The sequence below is a fragment of the Schistocerca serialis genome, chromosome 2 (assembly GCF_023864345.2).
Source record: "Schistocerca serialis cubense isolate TAMUIC-IGC-003099 chromosome 2, iqSchSeri2.2, whole genome shotgun sequence".
In the NCBI taxonomy this organism is placed as follows: domain Eukaryota; kingdom Metazoa; phylum Arthropoda; class Insecta; order Orthoptera; family Acrididae; genus Schistocerca; species Schistocerca serialis.
In genome coordinates, this window is record NC_064639.1 from 300,755,215 (window position 1) to 300,774,101 (window position 18,887).

The 18,887-nt window shown below is 39.2% G+C and overlaps 1 protein-coding gene across 1 annotated transcript in view; it reads right to left on the reverse strand.

Annotated features, from left to right (window-relative positions):
• LOC126455921 (sphingomyelin phosphodiesterase-like) overlaps window positions 1–18,887 on the reverse strand; it is a 126,782-nt gene that overhangs the window by 65,255 nt on the left and 42,640 nt on the right. Inside the window, exon 4 of the mRNA XM_050091679.1 lies at window positions 7,069–7,236. Within this exon, the coding sequence (XP_049947636.1) occupies window positions 7,069–7,236 (168 nt within the window). The remainder of the gene's footprint in view (window positions 1–7,068; window positions 7,237–18,887) is intronic.

An 18,887-nucleotide genomic window follows, 5' to 3' on the forward strand; every position in this document is an offset into this window, starting at 1 on the left:
CCAATATGTGGCGACGCTATATGTAGTCTTCAAAATGGCATCTGTAGCAGTGGTGCATTCCATGTGAAGAGCTATCATTGAGTCTCTTTTGGCAGAAAACCAAAGCATTGCAGATATTCGCAGGTACTTTCAGACTGTCTATGGAGACCTGGCAGAGAACAAAAGCATGGTAAGCCATTGGGCAAGGCATCTGTCGTCACCCTGTACTGTCTGATTTCCTACATGCAGGCTGGCTGAACATAGCTGTGACTCCTGTAATGTTGGAACATACAGACACTCATTCATAGTGATCAGCAGATTACAATCGAACACCTCACTGCTCAACTGGATGTCTGTCTTGGTAGTGGTGACATACTCATCCACCATTTAGGGTGCCCAAAGACTCGTGCCCCCTGGGTTCCTCACCACCTAACAGAAGACAATAAACAGCAACAAAGGACCATCTATGAAGAATTGCTTGAACATTACAAGGCTGATTGTGACAATCTTTTGCTGATCATCATCACAGGTGATGAAACATGGGTTCATCGTTTCGAACTGCAAACAAAACAGCAATCCATGGAGTGGTGCCACACCACCTCTCCTCTGAAGAAAAAGTTCATAGCTGTATCCTCAACCTATAAAGTCATGGTGATAATCTTTTGGGGCTCTGAAGTAGTTATTCTGTTTGATATCCTCCCTCATGGTGCAACGATCAACTCTGGAGTGTACTGTGCTATTATGTGCTACCCTTAGGAAACTGAAGAAACAACTTAAGCATATGCATTTCCACAAAAATGTAGACAAACTACTTCTTCTCCATGACAACTTAAGGCCTCAAACAAGTCTGCACACATGAGAGGAGCTCACAAAACTTCATTGGACTGTTCTTGCTGAACCATCCTAAAGCTGGGATCTCACACCTTCCAACCCTTGTCTGTTTGGCCCAATGAAGGATGCACTCTGTGGGAAGCAGTGCTTGGATGATGGGGAGGTTACTGAGTCACCATAACATTGACTCTGATGTTGACAAATAGAGTGATGCCATGCAGGCATACATGTCCTCTCAGTAAGGTGGAATAAGGCCATCACACTAGACAGAGTTTATGTTGAAAAATAGGATTTTGTAGCTAAAAGAGTTGGTAATAATATGAAATATTGGAATCCTGAATAAAACTAACCTGCTTTCAGAAAAAATTTGTTTTATTACTTATTGAATTCCCCTTGTACATTGCTGTTTTAAAACTTTTGATAATAATGATGGCAAAGAAACTGGCCTGAAATTCTTAAAAGTATAAATTTGTAAAGTGGTTTCACTAGTGAGTATTTCAGCCTGTCAGGAAACTGACTACACATGGAAGACACATTACACAGGTGACTGAGTACAGAACTAACGTATGGGGCACTGATCTTCATAATCCTAAATGAAATTTCATCATACTCATTGGAATCTTTACTCTTTAATGATATAATAACTGATTCAGTTTCACCTTTGCAAGTTTCTTACAGCTGCATGTGATGTAGTTAGTTGCCTTAGAACACCAGTTTTCAAGAATTCTGTATGTTTATGTGTAACTCCAAAGTTTTGAAAAGTTCTGAACATCATTTATTATTCTGTAAAATATGAACCTCTTCAGAATTAGGTAACATTGGTACAAAAAGATGCAGGATTTTTTATGGCACCACCAAACTAAGACTCTTTTGTCACAACCATAAAAAGATACATTTTTCAATGGAATGATAAAAAATACATGTTTCAATGGAATTATAAAAAGGAACAGCCATCTGATAGTTAACTTGTCAATTTGAAATCTACAACAGCACTATTCATTTCCAATAAATAACATTATTAACAGTGGCTGTTTGATGCTTTTACTTTTTGTAAGTTTCAACCTGTTATAAATCTAGTGACAAAGTTTTGGACTGTTATGCATGAAGTACTTAGCACTCAACAGGCACATGAACAAAACTGAAACTCTTACTAAGCTTTAACTAACTTACGAAAACACACTACATTTTCCTGGAAGGCTAAATTGTCTTGGCACCAGGTTGTGGCATCAGGACAATGTATCTAGCCCCAACCAATGTAGTCCTATGTCTGTACATGTATATTCTTGTTAGTCCCAAGGAATGGCATTGTCTGAAAGCTTGGAAACAGTTTTGTCCAGTATTAGAGTTTCCTCCATCTCTAATGACTTTGATGTCAGAGGAACATTAAATTCTGATCATGTAAACTCACAGATCACTTTACTAAATAAGGTGCCCTAACATACCATGAAATTATCCATTTCACTTGCAATAATCTCATGAAACCTGGCAAAGTAATAGATAACAAGTACATAAACAATTACTGTACCAGAGGACAATCATATAAACACAAAATATTTTCCAAAACAGCGTCCTATGAGAAAAGTCTAATCAGCTTTGATGTCACATTGTACAATAACAATCAGAAGAAATGAAAGTTGTTCCTAAACCAATAATTAAGACCCAGCTAAGGGTGTTCTCAACAATGCGCTGTTTCTGTTCTGTAGAATTGTTTCTAAACATCTAACAGTAATTTTTCTTTAAGCATATGCACTGTGTGCCATTAACATAAAAAATAACAAAATAGCGCTTATTGTGTACATACAGCATAGCAGGAAAGACAAAAAATTAAATTTGTAGGTGATTTTAGGAGATATACAGGGTGAAAAATTTAGTACCCACAAGGGCTGCCATCTGTGACAACAATAATGACTCCAACCCAGTTGCATATCAAGTCAAACCTAGCTTGTATTACAGATGAAAGCACATCATTCCATGTTGCTTCAGTTCTACATAAGATTTCATCAATTGTAGTGGCTGATGAATCTGCCACTAATCTCTTGCCACCCCATGACCACATATTTTCAGTGGGTGAGGGATGTGAACATATGGGCCAGGGCAACTATAGAATACTGTCTGAACTATAGTACACTGTCTGTATTGAAGTATATCAGGATAGGAGGGACAACGTTTGGTCTTGCCTTATATTGTTGAAAAATACTGTCATGGAGACCTCAAAGACAGGGCAAAGCCACTGGCCTTAACAAGTCAAAAATGGACAGCCTGCTGCAAAATTACCATCTGTATGAACCAGAGGTCATCATGTTGTGTATCTCATGCCACCCTACAACCATTATGTCAGGTTCTAAGCCTGTATGACAGTGACAAATTGAATCTGGCAATTTTTGCTCTCTTTGGAGCCTCAACATGTCGATATGTCCCTCACGGAGCTGTATGCAGAATGAGGACTCTTCATAAGAGTCCTCTTCAGAAGAGATATGGTACCATCATTTATTCCACTGCCAGCATGTATCAACCTGCTGCCATATCAAGAGAAGCCACAGCAGTGTTAACTGAGCTAACAGTCCATGGAGTCATCACGTGGGCTGTGTGGATACTTGTCTTGCTGCAAAAAAGTCCACTTTCTGACTCAAGCATGTGGCATGATTGTACGATCCATCATGCACAGGCAAGTGAGCACTATGTCTCTCCTTTCTGGCATTATTTGTGCATGATGTAGAGCTCTTGCATAGTGCTGAGTATGATCCTACTGAAGCCACTGATTCCAAATCTGGGTGACAATCTTGGGAATATGATTGACAATATTATGGAATGATTAAGTACAGTCCCTATAGGCCAGTAGCCTACCACTGTCAAATTCTGACACATGCTAGTAGATGTTTCTCCTTCTTACGTGAGGCATAACAAGTTCCTCTTGCAAGCACCCAACATTCACATGCAATGACAAACTTCTGCACAACTTTTCCTTAGAATAGATACAAAAAGTAAATAGTGTTACTTGTAACTACTTTCTGTGATGTTGCTGAAATACTAATCATTTGTACGAGGTGCTGCCCAAAACATCTAAGAGTTTCATTGTGCTGTTCAAACCAGTAAGAGTACAATATTATGGTGCACCATGTCTCAACATACATGTCTTAGCTACTGCTGCACAGACTACAATATTCTGTTGCCACATGTCTCAACATACACATCTTTGCTACTGCTGCACAAAGTTGTGTCATCATGGCACATGCCATTGTGAGCTGTAGTGGCACATGTTAGAATATGTTTCAGTGCTTCTGCAAATTGTGATATGGTTAATGTGGAGGAGCAATGGATTTGCATCAAATTTTGTTTCAAGTTAAAGAGAACTGCAGCTGACACCCACTGTATGCTGACAGAGACATTTGGTGAGAGTGCACTGAGTCAAGCAAAAACATTTGAGTGGTTCAAGCACTTCAAGGAAGGCTGAGAATCTGTGGAAGATGACAAACATTTTGACCTACCATCGACATCACAACATTGGAAATGATTGTGAAAGAGCATGCTGTGATTCATGAAGATTGAAGGCAGACAACTCATGACGTTAGTAACAGACTTGGGCTGTCATATGGTACATGTCAGTGAATTTTGGCCAATGAACTGAACATGAGATAAGGCAGATAACTCATGACGTTGGTAACAGACTTGGGCTGTCATATGGTACATGTCAGTGAATTTTGGCCAATGAACTGAACATGAGATGACTTGCAGTGAAGTTTGTCCCTCACCTCCTCACCATCGACCAAAGAAACCTCAGGAGTCAAATGTGCACTGAGCTACAACAAAGAGTTTGTGTGTGTCCAAAATTCTTATCACAGTCATAACATGTGCTTAATCTTGGGTCTATGATTATGTCCCTGAAATGAAGCAGCAATCATCACAATGGAAACCACCATCTTCTACAAGGTCAAAAAGACCTCGATAAGTTTGCAGTCACATGAAGTCTATGGTGATCATTTCTTTTGACATTCAGGGAATAGTGCTTAAGGAGTTTTTTTCCACCTGGTCAGACTGTTAACAGGCAGTTTTATAGTGAGGTTCTGATGTGACATAGGGAATATGTTTGGCACAGATGGCCCAGGTGTAAAAAAACAAAGAATGGTTGTTGCACCACGACAATGCACCTGTGCACACTTCACTCATTGTGAAGGAATGCCTGACCAAAATAAACATGACAATGGTCCCCCACCCTCCTTAATCACCAAATCCAGACCTGTGCAACTACTACAGCTTCCAAAAAATTAAAATCATGTTGAAAGGGTGATGTTTTGGCTCAACTGAAGACATCCAGGTGGAATCGCAACATGTCCTGAAGACCATCTACATTGCAAACTTCCAGGAGTGCTTCCAAAAATGGTAACAATATTGGGATCATTGTGTACATGTCCAAGGTGACTACTTTGAAGGTGATGGAGGACATGAGGACATCAGTATAGTTTTCTGATTTTTGAACAAAATTACTGGATATTTTGTGTAGCACCTCATATTATCCAAGCATGTAGTACAGTTCATGCCAGTTTGACATTTACTGCATGCCATCTTCCTGGTGATGCAATTTTTATATCCAGCAGCTTACTAATCAATTTATATATTTCTCTTTCTTGCTAATACAGTATGCTATGTTATGTTTTACCTGTCCAAGTCCAATATCGTGGGTACAATATGGGCAGTATGATACTACTGGACTAACAAATATTCAGCATGAGACAAAACAGTTATACAGATTCGGTAGGAATTTTCCGCATCATGTTACACAAGTAAAATGATAAAGTTATTGAGCTCTTTATTTTTGAGAGCGTATGTTATATTCTCACAGCAAACACATCTAAACAGTGTATAGCACCATGCTATATCCATTTAAATTAGTGAGACTGCTGCTGAAATTCTGAAGGCACCAATGATTCTACCTATTGACTTTTAGCTGAAAGTGCAGTCCCAATAAAACTGAGTGTGTTGACTCTACATAAGTTACATTCACATTCACAAATCAAGCTAATTTTGTATTTACTTTAAGTGTGACATGATCAGTCTCTAAGTATTTTTTGTTTGTTTCTTCAATTAAAACTTTCGGGCTGAGAGGCCATGGTTGACATATGAAACTATTCCTTGATGTTTCATCTCTGACTACAGGAGATATATTGCCATTTTATTTATCAAGATGTCTCCCAAAAGCAGAGACAAAACACCAGAGAATAGTTTTATATATTGAACATAGCCTCTTACCCTACAAATTTTAACTGAAAAAAAAAAGCAACACCAGTTGTAAGGTCTTTAAAATTATTTATTCATTTATTATTGCTGAATTTGGCAAGCCACAGAGAGTGACAATATGAATGCAGACTGTCTAAACCAGAATTATATGGACATATAAGATTTTTTTTTACAAGCCTAAAGCAAAACCATGATTTGATACCCATCTGTGTAATTAAGGTAAGGAGATAAATTATTTTTTACATATCTGATAATGATAACACAATTTTCATCACTGTGATTCTTTTTCAGCGATTTTAAGACTCAGACAACACCTATACTTCTTGCACACAAAGCACTGGCTTACTGATACTTATTATCCAGTTCTGACATTCTCTCTTTCATGATTACTCTATAGAAAAATGGTACAATCACAATAATTTAATTTATACGTTTCTCTTACATTTTACTCCTATATTTATGGATGACATATGATGCAGATTGTTCGTCTGAACACTTTTATGGAAACTGTTTTTCAAGCTGTAAAGCAACAAACAAAGTTATTACATCTGCTGTACACCCTAACTCTTTATCTGCTTTTGCAGGTCTGACCTAATTCAAATCTTTTTCCTGTATTAAGAAACTTGATTTTAATCAAGACATCTAATATCTGGCATATGATTTTTGAAACAAATGACTACAGAATCTTTTCAAAATTGCCGTGGGGATCCAGAGCTATCAAAATGAAAGCCCAAAGCCAAGAATCAGTTCTCTGTTTTGTATACTGCACACACACCACCACGTTTATTATGAGATAAGTTGCATATCAAGAAATCAAGATCTGAGTAATTATTTCAATAATCAGGCTATTTTTGTGTACAGGAGTATATTATGATAAAGGTCCCCACAACAGCTGAGATTCCTCAAAAATTGAAATGAATAAATAAGAATGATCTAACTTTTTGGAACATCCACTATATATTGCTCTCTCAGTAACATATTAAGAATAGGATATCTTATACTACAGTACATAGTACTGAAACATACCGCTGGATCTGATGGTGGAACGTACTGTGGTTTCTGACCCAGATCAATATCAACCGTCCATTCATATGGTGGATCATTCTCTGGACAATTCAAGTCCTGCAGAAGAACACTACATATCTGCTTTGCTGTGAGAGTTGGGGTGTTATCAATTATGTACACCATTATATCCTGTAGAATAAATTAAATAACATAAGTTGTCATAGCACGTAACAGAAGATGGTTTATCAATATAGATCATAGTACTAGTAACAAAAAGAGACCATCGGGAAACAAATCCAGAGAATAGCAGAATGCTATTTTTATATTAAGAAGCAACTTCTGATATAATTACTGGTTTTTATTGCCCATAGTGATTTCTGAACTACATACATTTGTAACCAGTTACAAGCACTAAAGCCATAAATTGAGAAAAATTCAACTTGTTCCTACGATTGTATCTACTCTGTAATGCACTCTCAGATGCATAATGGAGGGGAGCCTGTCATTGTACAAATACTGTCAAATGCTGTTCCCATGCTATTCATGGTCATGGTACACTAAATGATAACATATAAATGACAATATGGAAAGGATAGATTGTTACTCATCGTACAGAGGAGGCGCTGAGTCTCAGACAGGCACAATGAAAAAAAGACTGCTCAAATATTAAAGCTTTCTGACAGATTCCTTCTCTGCAGCAGAAAACACACACGCATTCCCGCAAGCACAATTCATAAACATGTGGCCACTGTCTCAGGGCACTAGAGTCTGACTGTTACAGCATCTGATGAAGCAGCAATCTCCTGGGATGAGTGATGGGGGTAAGGGGGAGGCATGAAGCATGGAGAGAGAGGGGATGGCAGGGAGGGGGAGGGACAGCAGGGTGTGGGTGGGGGAAGACGCTAGTGCTGCCTGGTGAAGCATGCAGGAACTTTGTGGGGAAAGGACAGGACTGATAGTCACAGCATTGGGAGGCTGTGCTAGGGAAGGGTGTGCAAGGGAGGAGGGGGAGGAGAGAAGTAGAGAAGAGGAAAGAACTTGTAAGTGTATTGGCAGGCTAGAAGATTTATGTAGTGCTGGAGGGGGAGCAGGGAAGGGGATAGAGAGGAGCGAGACAGGGACTAGCACAGAGGGGGGTGAGTAGTAACAGAATGAAGGGTATGTTGTAGGGAGAGTTCCCAGCTGCCTAATTCAGAAAAGCTGGTGTTGTTAGGAAAAATCCAGGTGCCAAAGACTGTGGAGCAGTCATTAAAATGAAGCACTACTTAATTCTGGATGGTATATTCAGGAATTAGGTGGTCCAACCATCTCTTGGCCACAGTCTGGCATTGGCCACACAAGCGGACATTCAGTTTGTTAGTTGTCACACCCACACAGAAAGCAGCACAGTGGTTGCAGTTGAGTTGGTGGATCACCTGGCAGATTCCACAGGTGGCCCTGCCTTTGATCAGATAGGGGATGCCTGTGGGGGGATTAGAGTAGGCAGTAGTAGGTGGATGTATGGGACAGGTCTTGCACTCTAAGTCTACTGAAGTGGTATGAGCCACGATGAAAATGATTGGAAGCAGCGTTTGAGTAGGGAAAAACAAGGAATTGCATAGGGTGAGTGGGTGGCAGAATACCTCAGTGGAAGAGGTGTGTAGGAGATTTCTCATTTCAGGTTATGATGACTGGCTGTCAAAACTCTGTTGCTCCAGCCCTGGGTGATACTGAGCCACAAGAGGAGTGCTCCTTTGTGGCTGGGCAGAGGACAAATGATGGGAGATTTGCTTGGAGAGGGACAGATGTCACTACAGATCAATGAGCATGCATGACTAGGTTGTATGGAAGGGATTTCTTAATGTGACGTGGACAATAGCTGTCAAAGTGATAGTAATGTTGGTGGTTGGTAGGTTTGCTGTGAATGGAAGTACTGATGTATTCATCCTTGAGGTGGGGTTCAACATCAAGCAAGGTAGCTTGCTGGGTGGAGGAGGATCAGGTGAAGTGAGTGTGAGAGAAGGTGTTGAGTTTCTGGAGGAATGAGGATATTATGTCGTCACCCTCAATCAACGTCATGAAGATGTTATTAATGAATCTGAATGAGGTGAAGGGTTTGGGATTCTGTTTGGTTAGGAAGGATTTCTGTAGATGGCCCATGAATAGTTCGGCATGGGATGGTATCATATGGGTGTCCATTGCTGCAGCACAGATCTGTTTGTAGGTTATGCTTTTATAGAAGTTATTTGCGTGAGAATTTAATTGGTCAAGGTGACCAGGAAGTAGGTAGTAGTTCAGCTGCCAGTTGGGCATTGAGAATGGTAGTGTTTAATTGCAGCAAGGCTGTGAGCATTGGGGAATTTAGTGTTGTGAGAGATGGCATCATTATTACATATGTGCCCCTTACATATACACTGAAGAGCCAAAGAAACTGGTACACCTGCCTAATATCGTGTAGAGTCCCCGCAAGCACACAGAAACACCACAACACAATGTGGCATGGACTTGACTAATGTCTGAAGTAGTTTTTGAGGGAACTGACATTATGAATCCTGCAGGGCTGTCCATAAATCCCTAAGAGTACAAGGCAGTGGAGATTTCTTCTGAACAGAATGTTGCATGGCATCCCAGATATGCTTAATAATGTTCATGTCTGGGGAGTTTGGTGGCCAGCGGAAGTGTTTAAACTCAGAAGAGTGTTCCTGGAGCCACCATGTAGCAATTATGGACGTGTAGGGTGTTGCATTTTCCTGCTGGGATTGCCCAGGTCTGTCAAAATGCTCAATGAACATGAATTGATGCCGGTGATCAAACAGGATGCTTACATGTGTGTCACCTGTCACAGTCTTATCTAGACAAATCAGGGTCCCATATCACTTCAACTGCACAAGCCCCACATCATTACAGAGCCTCCACCAGCCTGTACAGTCCCCTGTTGATATGCAGGGTCCATGGATGCATGAGGTTGTCTCCATACCCATACGTGTCCACCTGCTCTAAACAATTTTAAATGAGACTCGTCCAACCAGGCAACATGTTTCCAATCATCAAAAGTCCAATGTCAGTGTTGACGGTCCCAGGTGAGGCGTAAAGGTTTGGTCGTGCAGTCATCAATGGTACACAAGTGGGCCTTCATCTTGGGAAACCCATATCGATCATTTAATACCAGTTGTTAGAGCTTCTTCCCATTCTATTCACATACAAATTGCAGGATGTATGATAGAGAACTGTTCCTCTCTGTCTCTTGAAATTGGAGTCATTATTGTCCTCACAGCAACTACAATGTGTAACTTTATCACCATCTCAGACATCCAAATGAACCTCAATTTTGTGATACATTCTTCACAGGAAAAGTTGTTCTGTGACTACCTTTATTACTAATTTCAGTCCTGGTAAGATCCACTTGATCAAATGGGTATCCAACTGTGAGACAATCTATCTTATGTGCCATCTGATGTACAGCAAGTGATATGATTTCTGTTGCAGCATAATGACAGCTAAACTTTCAATAACAATGAACTGGCAAGCAATAATAATAAGAAAAACGCACTCTGAACCACAAAGACCCATCTTCAGAAGATTAACAGGTTATACAGTCTCTTTCTACTGCCCTGGGGTAAAATAGTGACCATCTAGCAAATAAATCCCCCACATGAACCATGGACCTTGCCATTGGTGGGAAGGCTTGCATCCATCAGCGATACAGGTACCCGTACTGTAGGTGCAACCACAACAGATGTTGAGAGGCCAGACAAACGTGTGGTTCCTGAAGAGAGGCAGTAGCCTTTTCAGTAGTTGCAGGGGCAACAGTCTGAATGACTGACTGATCTGGCCTTGTAACACTAATCAAAACGGTGTTGCTATGCTGGTACTGCGAACGGCTGAAAGCAAGGGGAAACTACAACTGTAATTTTTCCCGAGGGCATGCAGCTTTACTATATGGTTAAATGATGATGACATCCTCTTGAGTAAAATATTCCAGAGGTAAAAATAGTCCCCCATTCAGATCTCCAGGCAGGGACTACTCAGGAGGACGTTGTTATCAGGAGAAAGAAAACTGGCATTCTACGGATAGGGGCATGGAATGCCAGATCCCTTAATTGGGCTGATAGGTTAGAAAATTTAGAAAGGGAAATGGATAGGTTAAAGTTAGATATAGTGGGAATTAGTGAAGTTCAGTGGCAGGAGGAACAAGACTTCTGGTCAGGTGAATACAGGGTTATAAATACAAAATTAATTAGGGGTAATGCAGGAGTAGGTTTAATAATGAATAGGAAAATAGGAATGTGGGTAAGCTACTACAAACAGCATAGTGAACACATTATTGTGGCCAAGATAGGTATGAAGCCCACACTACCACAGTAGTACAAGTTTATATGCCAACTAGCTCCACAGATGACGAAGAGATTGATGAAATGTATGATGAGATACAAGAAATTATTCAGATAGTGAAGGGAGATGACAATTTAATACTCATGGGTGACTGGAATACGATAGTAGGAAAAGGAAGAGAAGAAAACATAGTAGGTGAATATGGAATGGGAGTAAGGAATGAAAGAGGAAGCTGCCTGGTAGAATTTTGCACAGAGCATAACTTAATCATAGCTAACACTTGGTTCAAGAATCATAAAAGAAGCTTGTATACATGGAAGAAGCCTGGTGATACTGGAATGTCTCAGATATATTATATAATGGTAAGACAGAGATTCAGGAACTAGGTTTTAAACTGTAAGACATTTCCAGGGGCAGATGTGGAGCCTGACCATAATCTATTGGCTATGAACAGTAGATTAAAACTAAAGAAACTGCAAAAAGTTGGGAATTTGAAGAGATGGGACCCGGATAAGCTGAAAGAACCAGAGGTTGTAGAGAGTTTCAGAGAGAGCATTAGGGAACTATTGACAAGAATGGGGGAAAGAAATACAGTAGAAGAAGAATGGATAGCTTTGAGGGATGAAATAGTGAAGGTAGCAAAGGATCAAGTAGGTAAAAAGACAAGGGCTAATAAAAATCCACGAGTAACAGATGAGATATTGAATTTAATTGATGAAAGGAGAAAATATAAAAATGCAGTAAATGAAGGAGGCAAAAAGGAATACAAACGTCTCAAAAATGAGATCAACAGGAACTGCAAAATGGCTAAGCGGGGATGGCTAGAGGACAAATGTAAGGATGTAGAGGCGCATATCACTAGGGGTAAGATAGATACTGCCTACAGGAAAATTAAAGAGACCTTTGGAGAAAAGAGGACCACTTGCATGAATATCTAGCGCTCAGATGGAAACCCAGTTCTAAGCAAAGAAGGGAAAGCAGAAAGGTGGTAGGACTGTATAGAGGGTCTATACAAGGGCGATGTTCTTGCGGACAGTATTATAGAAATGGAAGAGAATGTAGATGAAGATGAAATAGGAGATATGATACTGCATGAAGAGTTTGACAGAGCAGTGAAAGACCTAAGGCAAAACAAGGCCGTGGGAGTAGACAACATTCGATTAGAACTACTGACAGCCTTGGGAGAGCCAGGCAAAACAAAACTGTACCATCTAGTGAGCAAGATGTATGAGACAGGTGAAATACCCTCAGACTTCAAGAAGAATATAACAATTCCAATCCCAAAGAAAGCAGGTGTTGACAGATGTGAAAATTACCGAACTATCAGTTTAATAAGCCGTGGCTGCAAAATACTAACACGAATTCTTTACGGTCGAATGGAAAAACTGGTAGAAATGTTGGAATTCGTGAGGCAATACTGACCCTACAACTTATCTTAGAGGATAGATTAAGGAAAGGCGAATCGACGTTTCTAGCATTTGTAGACTTAGAGAAAGCTTTTGACAATGTTGACTGGAATACTCTCTTTCAAATTCTGAAGGTGGCAGGGGTAAAATACTGGGAGCGAGTGGCTATTTACAATTTGTACAGAAACCAGATGGCAGTTATAACAGTCACGGGGGCATAAGAGGAAAGCAGTGGTTGGGAAGGGAGTAAGACAGGGTCGTAGCCTATCCTCAATGTTATTCAATCTGTATATTGAGCAAGCGGTAATGGAAACAAAAGAAAAATTTGGAGTAGAAATTAAAATCCATGGAGAAGAAATAAAAACTTTGAGGTTAACCAATGACATTATAATTCTGTCAGAGACAGCAAAGGACCTGGAAGAGCAGCTGAACGAAATGGACAGTGTCTTTAAATGAGGATATAAGATGAACATCAACAAAAGCAAAATGAGGATAATTGAATGTACTCTAATTAAATCGGGTGATGCTGAGGGAATTAGATTAAGAAATGAGACACTTAAAGTAGTAAATGAGTTTTGCTATTTGGGGAGCAAAATACCTGATGATAGTCAAAGTAGAGGATATAAAATGTAGACTGGCAATGCCAAGGAAAGCGTTTCTGAAGAAGAGAAATTTGTTAACATTGAGTATAGATTTAAGTGCCAGGAAGTTGTTTCTGAAAGTATTTGTGTGGAGTGTAGCCATGTATGGAAGTGAAACAGGGATGATAAATAGTTTAGACAAGAAGAGAATAGAAGCTTTCAAAATGTGGTGCTACAGAAGAATGCTGAATATTAGATGGGTAGATCACATAACTAATGAGGAGATATTGAATAGAATTGGAGAGAAGAGAAATTTGTGGCACAACTTGACTAGAAGAAGGGATCGGTTGTTAGGGCATATTCTGAGGCATCAAGGGATCACCAATTTAGTATTGGAGGGCAGCGTGGAGGGTAAAAATCATAAAGGGAGACTAAGATATGAATACACTAAACAGATTCGGAGGGATGTAGGTTGCAGTAGGTACTGGGAGATGAAGAAACTTGCACAGGATAGAGTAGGATGGAGAGCTGCATCAAACCAGTCTCTGCATTGAAGACTACAACAACAACATAGCAAATAAAACATTTTTATTATACATTTTAATGTCAGGTCAGACAAATGTCTGTCTTGGGGACTCCCAGCTGCCAAGCATACTCTCTAGAATGACTCGAAGGACCTGAATGCTTGTTACATCACACAAGCTATTTGGATCCTCCCACTTGATACTAGTTTTCTTGAATGACATTTGGAAATGGAAAATTGCCCATCCTTGTGTCCCAGTGCCCTCCTGGGCTTAATGTTATATATATTGCATCATTGTTTTCTCCAGCAATAATTTTTCATTGCACTATTCATTTCTGCTACCCATAACCTATCTTTTCTTCTCACTGTTATCTTTGGACTGTGGCTGGCACAGTCATTACCAATGTGCAATCTTTGACCTGTACACTCTGACACTTCCCCCTTCATCTTTGTCCAGCTTCATCCTCACTAATGGTGTGTCTTTCTCATCTGGGGAAGCGAGTGACCTGCTCTTCCTTTTAACCTTTCCAAACCTATCCATATCTTATCTATGAGGAAGGAATTATTAGTTTTGAAAGCTAGGAAGTGCATCACTGGTACTTTTATGTGTCTGTGCATTTCACCTGCAGACAGGCAAACACATTCATTCACACAAGCAAGCACACCTTACGCATACATGACCACCCTCTCCAGCAGCTCAGACCTATCCCAGCCGCTGGAAATGACAGTCATGTGAGTGTGAGGTGTGCTTGCTTGTGTGTATGAATGTGTGTGTGTTTCCTTCAATGAAGAAGGATTTGGCTGAAAGCTAATCTGTAAGTGTCTTTTTGTTGTGCCTGTCTGCAACTCTGTGTGTCATTTTTATGGTGTGTAGCAATTAGGACCGCTGATATTTTTGAAAATATCGAGAATCCGATACATCAATATTTTAAAAAAATGAAATATTATTATCGACCACTGACAAAAAATATCCATGTATCGACAAAAAATTACCAACATACAGGCCAATACAAATATCAATATACAGGCCTATAAAAATATTTACTGCACAATGTAAATATACTGCTGGTTTTAAATAATTTATCGTTAGATATTCTGTACATCAACAGGTTAGCTGCCTGCTTATCCACATAGAGCAAGAACTGAAAGGCAGCCAGATGGTGGCAAATAGTAATGGTAAAGTTCTTAGTTTATGTAAAAACTCGTGTTTTGATGGGGAAAAGTGTAAAACATGTGGAAAGTACTGAAAACTAGAATCACGTGCAAGGAATGTAATGACTTGTATCATTTTCGATGTGGAAAAGTGGATTCATTGGTGAAAGAAAATAATGAATTTATAACATGCTGGAACTGTAGTCAGTGCTTCATTAAGAGCTCAGATAACAATCATAGAGCAAAAATTTGTAATTGTAGGTGTGGTGTGTGAATTTGAACAACAGCGCCTGATGAACGAATGTAGGCCTAAACTAAAAACCAAGGAAAGCTTTCCTACTGTCATTACTCAAAACAGGTTTCAAATTCTCAATGAAATAGTGGAACAAGAACAAGTTCAGTCCATGCAAATTAGAATTAATCCTTCCAGCATAAAAAATAAAATAAAATAAAATAAAACTGTCAGTGATAAGTTCAGAAAACACCAAGTCCCAAAATGGTGTGCATACCATGAAAGTAAACATGAACAAACCATTCAAGGAAATGGAACCTGTGGAAGTAGATGCAAGAAATCGTCCCTAGAGAAAAACAGAAGAAATGACGACAATCAGAAACACAAGAAGGGCCGGATTCTGTTATATGGAGACAGCCATGGACGTGAAATAGCGCAAAACATCGCAAATAAAACATCGCAAATATGCAAGACAACTTTGCAGCTGTGGGCAACATCCAGCCTGGAGCCCCTCTTTCTGCTGTGGTGAAGGCGTGCATGCAGGATTGTGACTCCTCCTCGTCCACTGACTGTGTTGTTATTATGGGAGGTTCATATGATGTAGCAAGAAATCAAGCAAATGATGCAATTAGATATATGAAAATGGTGCTGGGTAAGTTAAATGACACTAAAACAATTGTTGTCAACATTCCACATATGCATGATCTTATGAAACAGTCTATTGTGAACTGGGAAGTTCATAAAACAAATGATAGGATTAAAGCTCCATGTAGTAAATTTCAGAATGTGTCTCTAGTAAATGTCAGATATCTAGAAAGGGATCTGCACACATCTCATGGTCTGCACATGAACAAAAGAGGCAAAAAGGTTGTTAGTAGCAAAATTATTGAGGAAGTCGAGTGATGAAAAGAAATCCATTGCCATGGGGTGGTGCAATCCACCCCAACAAAATCTGCCACAACACCAGCCACCGCTGGCAAGCCAGGGAAACTTGTAAAGCCTGCTGACCTCATTTGCTAGTCCAAAATTATCCTCTATGGTCCAGCAGGTAAAACTCAGCCTTAAAACCATACACCAGAATCTTGGTAGTCTTAGAAATAAGCATAATGATCTAGATGTGATTTCACGGATTGACAAACTCTATACATTAGTTGTAACTGAACATTTGTACAATGAAGTTCTGATTAGCATTCATCAGCCACTGTTTATGAAATTCTGCACAGTCTTCAGTAGAAAAGACAAGACTGGAGGAGGTGTAGCAATTTTCACTGTAAATGAAAGTAATTTTAATGTTATTGATGTGAGTGCCTTCTGCCTGGAAGGAGTTTCAGAATTTGCTGCAATAAACCTAACATGGGGTAGAGATAACATAACAGTTATTGATGTTTACAGGCCACCTGCAGCAGATATCTTTTTTGTAAATCTTCTGAACTTGCTTGTATATATAGACACATTTTCTGGGCCAAATAGTTACAGGGGATCTAAATATAGATTTATTAACAAATGATGTCAACAGCAAAAAGTTATATCATCTGTGTGATGAATTTAACCTGACCCCACTCATTCAGGAACTCACTAGAGAAATTGGCAATAGTAAAACATGTCATGACAAAATAATAACAAACATGACCCACCTATCCCACAGTGCATCTGTTTTAAAACTAGCCATCTCAGATCACCGTGCAGTACAGCTTAAATTGGAGCTCCATGAGGCCCCCACTGTCACCACAAAGCAATAGTTTGTAACTAAAAGAATAATGTATAATGATAACATAAATAGACTAATCTGCATGCTAGCACATATAAAATAATTTGAAAATAATAGCTTTTCATATAATAGCTTTGCTGCTGACTTCTATTACTGCTTTGATACCACACGCCCACCTGCTATCAAAAAAATGATGCAAACAAAAAATATAAACAAAATATTTGGGTAAATATTAATGGCACTGAAGCTAGGGAAAAATTAGAACTACTCCACAGTGCAATGCTGAATACTAGAAGAATTCCTGAGCTGAAGGAAGCCTCCAAAATATATCAAGCACACTATAAGGATTTACTCACACAGAACAGGAGCAACTATGTTGCAAATAAACTTCAAAACTCACACAACATAACTGCTGGCATCTGGGCAGTCAAACAGTTTTCGAACTTGCAATGACAAATCCTGTCTGGACTTTACTATTAACCACAATGGCAAGCTCATAAAAGACCAACTGGAAATTGTAAATATTTTTAATGAATATTTTTCTTCCATAGGGGAAGCCATAAATGACAAACATAAAAACATGCACTAGCCCAGTTTTAAAGGTAATACATGTGACCATAGTATATATCTAGCCTCCACAAACTGTATAGAAATAATGGACATCATTAGCTCTCTAAAACCCTCTAATTCAGCTGGGCATGATGGCCTAAATATTAATGTTTTAAAAGCCTGTAGCCACAATGTCTCTGTACCTCTGTCTGTAGCAGTCAACAATATAATAGAATCAGGCACCTTTCCAGACAGACTAAAAATAGCACAGGTAACACCCATTTTTAAAAAAGGTGACAACAACAAAACAGAAAACTACAGACCAGTCTCAATCCTTCCTGTCTTTTCCAAAATAGTTGAGAAAGTTATGTAAAACAGGATTATAAACTTTAACAAATACAACCTTATGTTTGAAAATCAAAATAGATTCCTAAAAGGTAAATCAACTAGCACTGCAGCTGCTCAACTAACTGAAGAGGTGTTAGGGGGTATCGAAAGCAAGGAACATGTGGCGGGTGTATACCTAGACCTGGAAAAAGCCTTTGATTGTGTGAATGTTGACATCCGATTAGACAAGCTATGGAATATGGGCATTAGAGGTGCTGCTTATGACCTAATAAAGTGTTATATGAGCAATAGAAAACAGTTCGTTCTGCTTAAAACGGAAAGTGGTGTCTACAAATCAGAGATCACTTACATAAAATATGGCATGCCCCTAGGCTCGGTGTTTGGCTCCCTTCTGTTCTTGATCAATGTAAATGATACTAAATGCTGTACTATAAATTCCAAAATTGTTATGTATTCCAATGACACGTCCATTGTGTGTAAAAAGGAATCATGTAATGAACTAAAGGCCGAGAGTAATATTGTGACAAAAGAAATTGTTCAGTTTTTTAATGAAAGCCACTTAAATGTAAGCACCAGTAAAACATGTTTGATGGAGTTTAACAAAAGTAGTTTGAATAATGAAATCAAATTATACATTGCCAACGAATTGGTAAAGAAAGAGTCTAGTGTAAAATTTCTTGGCCTAACAATTCAAAGCAACCTGAAATGGGAGACACATATCGACTCCCTAGCAACTAAGTTGTCAAAAAATGTATTTCCAATCAGTACTATTAGCAAGTTCTGTAAAGACACTGTAGTCCTAAAGACTGCATACCATGCTCTTTTCTCCTCTCACTTGAACTATGGTATTGAAATTTTGGGGGCAACAACCAAAGCTAATCTAGAAAGCTACTCATTCTTAAAAAAAAGGGGTGTGAGAACAATCTGTGGAACAAATTTTAGGGAATCTTGTCGCAACTTGTTTCCAAAAACAGGGGTGTTAACTGTTATAAACACATACATTCTAAAAGCCATATTGCTTGTGAAAGGA